Here is a 7,793-nt window from a genome sequence, read left to right on the forward strand (position 1 = left end):
ATATATATAGGGAGAATTCACAAAAAAAACAAAAGACAAAGACAGGTGGTGTAGAAAACAAACAGATGTATTAGTATAACGCTCGGGAAGTGAAAAAGTCTTCAATGTTTCGAGCCTACGCTCTTCCACAGAAAGGAACACAGAAAGAATCAAGGAGAGAAAAAAATGTGTAGTGGTTAGCGATCTATCATGGCGAATGCTGGACAGAAGGGTCACACAGGAGAGCTAAGAAGAAAGGGATATATATATATATATATATATATATATATGAGAAATTATGATAAACACAAGTTTATATTATTAGTTCCTACGTACATTTCATCATAATGGTTGCTTAGAATACACACACACACACAGATACAGACACAGACACACACACACACTGAGTTTCCATCTACCAAATTCACTCACAAGATATTGGTTTGCCTGGGGCTATAGCAGAAGATAGAAGACACTTGCCTAGCATGTTGCTCAGTGGGATAACCACGTGGTTGCAGAGAAGCTTCTTAACCACACAGCCATACCCCTGTCTATGATGCTTAATAAAATAAAACAGATTGGTTAATCCAACTGCTAGCCAATGCAACCAGATACTTGCTGATAAAGTTTTAGAAATGACCTTCCTTTGATAACAGACATTAGGCTCTAGGGAGGAGTTCACCAACAATTTGCTGAGCCAAGCTGATTAATCAGTTTTAACCAATGGAAAGCATTGAGCTGACTTTGGTGGATCAATTCATCTTTTTGCACAAATTTATATCCAGTTATATGTCATAAACTTTTCTGTAGTTAAATGAGTATGTGTGTGTGTGTGTGCGTGTGGATATAACAGGGGTAAATAAGATAAACAGAAACTATGGAAAACCAATTGTGTCAAAATCATTGTAGTGATTACAAGTAAATAAAATAAACAGAAACTATGGAAAACCAATTGTGAGTGATTACAAGTCAACTGAGAACAGTAATTGTTTATTGAAGATTTTAATTTGAAAGAAATTTACAAATATAAAATATCTTTCTTTTCATACTGCTTCAATTTAAATTTAATATATAAAATACTTACTGACAGCCAACTTTGAATGTCGCTGGGGGTGATATTGCTCTGGAAGAAAAAAAAAAGGACAGAAAGATATCGCACTGTTAGAATTGAGACCTAAACTAATTAGATCTAAACTAACTTACTTATAGAAATACTGACTCAAGAATTCAAATACAGCTTAGACATGAAAGCTTATTTCTAAACAATCTTTCTGAAAAGTACGTGACCCTGCCATAACTTGGTTTTCTAGCTATGGTGTAAGTTGAGGTATGTCTGTATTTTTATTTCACATTTTAAATCTAATTTAAATTCAGGAGTTGTCTCCCCTCTTCCTCGATTAGATCTCATTTAGATGAGTCATTAAATCTTGATATCTCTCTATCATCAACTGCAAACGTCATTTTAATTACTGTAAAACTCCAAGTATTATACATACATTTTCACCAAAATGATGATTAAAATAAGGATGTATATAATAAATGATATTAGTATAATAAAACCTATTAAAAAGTGTGTATAATATGAGGGTGGGCTGAAAAGTTCATAGGCAGACTATGAAGGAGTGATACTGGAGCTGTGAAATCTCACATGCTTTAATTTCAGTCTGCTTATTAGTAACTGCATTGTTTCTTCTCAAGTAAACTGACATCTAACTGTTCAAAGAAGTCTTCAAAACTAACTAGAAGTGACTTCTCTTGAAAATGGACGAACTTAGGCATTGTGGTGTTATCAAGTACCTTCAGAAAAAGGGTTTGGTCCCCAAGGAGATTCATGCTGACATCGTTGCTATATTAGATGACACTCCGGCTTCATCACCAGTGCAAAATGCACAGCTGAATTTAGGTCTGGACGTCCTGCAACTTCCACTACCAAGGAAAATATCGATTGTGTTCACCACAAGGTGATGGATGACAGGCGACTGACTATAAATCAAATAGCCAATGCTATTAGCATATCCCATGAGAGAGTTGAGAATATTCTGCACAATGAATTTGCCATGACGAAAATTTCTGATACTTTATCTAAAGCACACCAGGCTGATCACACCAGCTGGTTTTCTTGAACGTTTCCTGAGCCAGGACGATTGTTGGGGCCACCACTTTAATCCAGGACAAAGAGACAATTCATGCAGTGGAAACACCTTCCTCACCTGCTCCAAAGAAGGCTTAAGTCGTTTCATTTGCTAGGAATGGTGATGGTCTCAGTTTTTTGAGATGCAAAAGGCATTGTGTTTATTAACTACCTTTAAAAGGGCCACACCATCAATGGCGAGTACTATTCCAATTTGTTGAGGCTTTTATGAAAGGCTATCAAGACCAAACGCCCATGAAAACTAACAACAGGAGTCTTATCTCACCAGGACAATGTTCCAGCACACAAGTCCTTGGGTTCAAAGTTGTTGTGCATGACTGTGACTTTGAACTGATTGATTACCCTCCCTATTTTCTTGATTTTGCCCCATTTGACAATCATCTGTTCCCCAACATGAACAAACACTTGGCTGAGAACTAGTATTGCAGTGATGATGACTTTTTTTGACCAACAGGATGAATCAATGGTATCACTGCAACACCAATGGAAGAAGTGTGTGGGCCACAATGGGGACTATGTTGAAAAATAAACCTTATTTGGCCTCATTCCATGAGAGTAGCTTGGTCAGCCTATAAACTTTTCAGCTAACTCTCATACATAGAGTATTAAGTGTGTATATACAGGGTTTAGATGGTGCCACTCTCACTGTGAAGCCATCTAATGATGACTCTGTTCAGAAGGCTGTAATATGTCATTCGATAAAGAAACACGATACAATGAATTCATAGAACAAAGCTGTAACTTTAAATACTTTACTCTCGATCTCAAATATATACAAATTGAATGATAATAGAAAGAGTTCATAAGTGAAGGGCCATGTTCATCTTTTGTCTACTACCTCATGTCTGCTAGCTGTCTGCATGCATACAAGAGCCAGCTAGGTCATGTCTTCACGGTCTGGCGTCTTGACGTGAAAGAGGAAGTGGTTTAGTGTCCGAACCTTAGTGCTGAGTGTACCCTCTTGTGACCAGCTAATTTAGGCAGCCGCTGTCAAGGGAGATAACTGCACCAACCAGTCAAACAAAAGTAAGATAGGCGAAGTACGTGTGCGATAGAAGGGCACAGAAGAATGAACCATGGTAAAACAGTTGTATGAACAATGCAAGAGTACAAATTTTGAGGAAACATGCAGAAAAATATCTAATCTTGTAGAGAACAAAATGTGTAATACACAGAATCCGAATTAAGGCAGAACAATTGAAAAATACAATGCAAGTATGTACAAGGAAAATGTTCAGCAAAGAAAGGTATCCAATCAAATAGAACAAAGTATATATGTACAATGGTACAGAAACAGAAAATATGAATGCGGTGTCTATAACAAGATAAGTCTATTCTCTGGAACAGTCACTGGCGAGGCAAAGTTAAGAAATGTAAATAGTCTGAGACAATTTCTTCGGCCAATGAACTGATCTGGCAGAACATGTCCTGTCGGGTGAAGAATGCATTTGTGTAGTTGGTTTTTTGGTGAGTGGAAGTGATGCTTGTAGGGGTGGATGTGGCAGTGTTTGTAGAATGATGGGTGTGTCAGCAAATGATATGAATGTTTTGGAAAAGGTTTTTTTTTACTCTGTCGACAGAGACAGTCTCTTTTTTCCCATGAATGTTCATAGTGAACAGTTTCAGTGTGCTTCTAAGAACATGATAGGGACCAGTGTAGGGAGGTGTGAACAGTCCCTTGATGGCATCATTTTTTACAAACATGTGAGTCCAAGTAGAAATATCCGGAAGTACTGTAGAGGAAATAGACTGGTTGTGAGGAAGCATTGGTGGCAGGTCAGCAATGACAAAGATCCACTTGAAATCCTTACGGAGTGATAAATCCAGGGTAAGAGACATTTGTCCGTAGGTTTTAATAGCGGAGTGATTCACCACATAGAGAGATATGTCGGAAAGACCAGGATTGGTGGAAGTAAACCTTCGGGGCCAGACGCTGACGCTGGCTCCCATGTCCACCATAAAGGACTTTGAAGAAATAGCATCTCGGATAAAAAATGCACGGTAAGGTGAATCAGTGGGGGAAACAACTGACGTGCCCAGTGCCTCCCAGCCTAGTTTCCCTGAGAAGAGTAAGAGCAGGGCTGTGTACACTTTTTGGCCTAGTTCTTGAATTTCCTATGGTACCAGAAAATTGGTGGAGCAAGAAGCGCGCATCCATGCGAGAAGGAACAATGTCTGGTTCTCTCTGCAGAATAGTTCCATGAAGAAGAACGGTTCCTGCACATGTATGAAACCTGACAGGTCAGTTCTCTAATGGCCTGTAAGGTTTTGGAGGATTGTGTGTCATCTGGAGTAGAAGAAGAAGTGCAAGCTCACGAGAAAGGCGAAGAAGCGACGACGTTATCGGTGATAATGGTGTGCCAGAGAATTCTATAATCCTGTCTGTAGAGGTGGCAAGTTGTTCAAGGGCTGTATGTTCCATCATGGGAACTAAAATCGATTGGACATTAGAGAGCATCCTTGAGAAAAATAACTGTCTAATGAATGATTGCCCTTCATATGAACTATCAGTCAATTCCCGGGTCTGTCACAAAAACTCAGTGGGGATTTGGTCCCTGAGATGCTCATCATGCAAGAGTGTGTGAAATTTACTTTCATCTGAAGGAAAGTTACGTCTGAGAACCTCAGTTTTGAAGGATTCATACGTCATGTCCAATGGAGTTTCTGTTATCATATCATGTACTGAAAGTGCGAGAGGAGAAGGAATGCCTGTAAGTGCAATGTGGAGTTTGCTCTGAGCCAACTGAATATTAGAGGAAATGGAAAACAATTCCAATTGTGAAAACCACATCTTAGCATCACCATGAAATTGAGGCAAAGGAAAATGACTCATCTTTAGATGATAATAGGAAATCGAACGTCACGAAGAACAAACTGATTGAAAGAAACGCCATTAGAAATAGCAGTCAAACACCATAGTTGAAAGAAGACAGACGAGCATCGAACAAGGAATTTTTTCAGCAGAGGATGAAATGGGAGAAGTCCTTGCCAAAAGATGAAGAACAAAACAATGGCCAACACATGGATAATCCGGCAAGTAGGAAAAATTGTTATCCATGTGAATTCTGGATAAAATTTGCTATTAAATATACCGCTTGCATGTAAAAAAAGAAGAAAATTCTCCTGAGAAGCTGTCTTAGAAGGACTATGTTGTAATTTCAGTTACAACATGAGGGTAAACTGATATGCAGTTACTGCTTGAAAATGTTGCCAAAACTTTTTGGTAGAGAAGACAATATAACAAGAGAGACATCAGTAGTATATCCTTATGCAATGAATGGCGGTTTGGTCATGTAGACGAACTCGAGAAGGAGAAAAAGGAATACGTATCCACAGGTCAGAAATTTCTGTTATCATATCATTAGAAGGAATTGTCGTGTAGAACATTGGGGTTACAATTTTAGCTGGTAGTGGTGCATGTTACACATCGGGGTTACCATTTTAGATGGTGCCGTTTTCACTGTGAAGCCATCTAATGATGACTCTGTTCAGAAGACTGTAATATGTCTTAGACTCCATCTAAGAAGAACTGAAGAAGGATTTGTATTCCGAAATATCATTGGACTATAGATAACTAAATTACAACAGGTATATAGTCCATTTTTTGTATTATAGTGCATTGTAGTACCATTCAAAACTTTTTATTCTTTACAAACAATACACAATGTTTCAAGCGAACTACAATACTCTCTTATATTATTTAGATTATTATTATTATTATTATGGCCGTCAGCCTGTGATGTCATACAAGTTGGAGCTCCGTAATTTGTAAGTGTTTAATCAAGCATTTAGGCTGGTTACAGCCCGTTCATTCAAAATATTATTTAATGATCAGGAGAGATTGTGTACTCCGCTGCGGTCGACAAGGTAAGGTCCAACGTTTCATTCTGTCCTTTTGCTTCTTGTTGTCTTTTTCCTCCATCACACCACAGCTTGCATTGTCTGGACCGTGGTGGTAACATTTTGTGTAATTGCACCCCCTTTTCGAGGGTATAATAATTGTTTTGCATTCTTTGCATTTTTCAGAAGACAAGATTTGATTCCCTTTTAGCTATTTTAAAAAATGTCGGATTACGAAAAATAATAATAATTGACCGAGAGCAGCGTTCTGTTGACTCAGTCGTAACTTCGAACATAAACACAGCCGAAGGTGAAGTTCATTTCTCGCCAAAGAGAAATATAATTTCCTTTTATTGCTGTGATGCCAGTAACAAGTACAGAAAGTACTAGCAGCAACGATAATGACGACGAGGACTACAGCAGCAACAAAGTGAACAACAGCAGCAGCACCACCTCCAGCACAAACAGCAGAAACAACAACAATAACAGTAACTGTATCAACAACATCAGCAACAAGATGAACAAGACCGAAAACAAGAAAAGTAACTTGAAGAAGATTGAAAACAACAAGAGTGGTAACTGTGCGGAAAACAACAACACCGAAGACAACAACGACAACAACAGCAGTAGCAGCAATAATAACTTAATGAACCTCAACAAAGTTAATTCTTTTTCTAAAGCCGTTAGCAATGGACTACTTTTTCAGTAGATGACTTGAAGAATAAGGCACTGAAATACAAGAGTAACATTATGAAGCCAGATGTTGTGTGCCTTAGTGAGGAGGAGAAAAAAAAACGAACAAAAAGGCTTTTATCAGAGATAAAAAGAAAAACTGAATACGAAACAAAAAGACGAACAATTGTTTATAAATGTTTCTCGCAAGAAGAGGAAACTTAAATTTCCGAAAAATGCCTCGAAGATGTGTGGCTCTCAGTGCTACACATATAGAAAGGTAAACAGTATGGGATGGTAGCTGCTATATGCAGCAGTGAGCAAGAAGCCAGAAGAATGGCTACTATAACTTGCACGTCCCAGGCTTTTGTAATGATTCCCCATTACATGGGTAAAAGGTTGACTCGAATTGGAGTCAAGAACGTGCCGGTTCACCGTAATCCGGCGAGGGTTTTAGCCATTCTGGTGGAGCATAGGGAAATTTAGAGGTGAAGTCCACCCCACAACACAACAAAACTGGAACTCTTATGAAATTCCAGTTACTAGTTTCTCCAAAGGAAATAAATCACATTCCCAATTTTTTCTGTTTCGAGGAATGTGAACAGACGCCAGTTTCTATAGAAAGTAAAAAAACAGAAGTGTTTTGTATGTGGGAATTTGAATCACCCCAAAGCCTATTTCCCTGCAATGGAGAAAGCACGAAGTTCTCCACCGCTACTACCAACTCCTCAAGGTGGGAACAAAACTATTTCCTCGAATCTGCCTCCTTCCTCCGACTCAGGTCTCGCAAAAGCAAAGTCCTCACTGACGTCACACCACAAGGCCTTTATCGGAGACTAGCAGTATAACCCGACCTTGTCCGGGTGTGACTTATTATGCCATCTACGATAAGTCTTGCTAGCTGAAAATCAACTAAAAAAGAAAGCCTTACAACGAAAAAAACCCTTATGATGTAAATATGTTCATAAATCAAAAGACGATGAAATTAATAGGGAAAGTCTGAAGGCTGTTTTGCGTAAAATTATTAAGCATACGTAAATTTCATCCGTGTAATTGGCTATAGAAATGCTTGTGCAAAACAACTTTTTGCGCTGCCCTGATTATACATAGCAGGAGCTAGGACGGCAATTTCTGATGAAGCAATTGCTGG

General features: G+C 38.6%; 1 protein-coding gene across 1 annotated transcript in view; it reads right to left on the minus strand.

The window, feature by feature from the left end:
* Window positions 1–5,518, minus strand: part of LOC106884299 (uncharacterized) — a 38,883-nt gene extending 33,365 nt beyond the window's left edge. The window contains exons 1-5 of the mRNA XM_052968060.1: window positions 5,435–5,518; window positions 4,724–4,874; window positions 3,701–4,191; window positions 1,659–1,776; window positions 1,064–1,102 (exon numbers count right to left, since the gene is read on the minus strand). Of these exons, the coding sequence (XP_052824020.1) occupies window positions 1,064–1,102; window positions 1,659–1,776; window positions 3,701–4,191; window positions 4,724–4,874; window positions 5,435–5,518 (883 nt within the window). The remainder of the gene's footprint in view (window positions 1–1,063; window positions 1,103–1,658; window positions 1,777–3,700; window positions 4,192–4,723; window positions 4,875–5,434) is intronic.
* Window positions 5,519–7,793: the final 2,275 nt, after the last annotated feature.

This window comes from Octopus bimaculoides, chromosome 5, assembly GCF_001194135.2.
Source record: "Octopus bimaculoides isolate UCB-OBI-ISO-001 chromosome 5, ASM119413v2, whole genome shotgun sequence".
Lineage (NCBI taxonomy): Eukaryota > Metazoa > Mollusca > Cephalopoda > Octopoda > Octopodidae > Octopus > Octopus bimaculoides.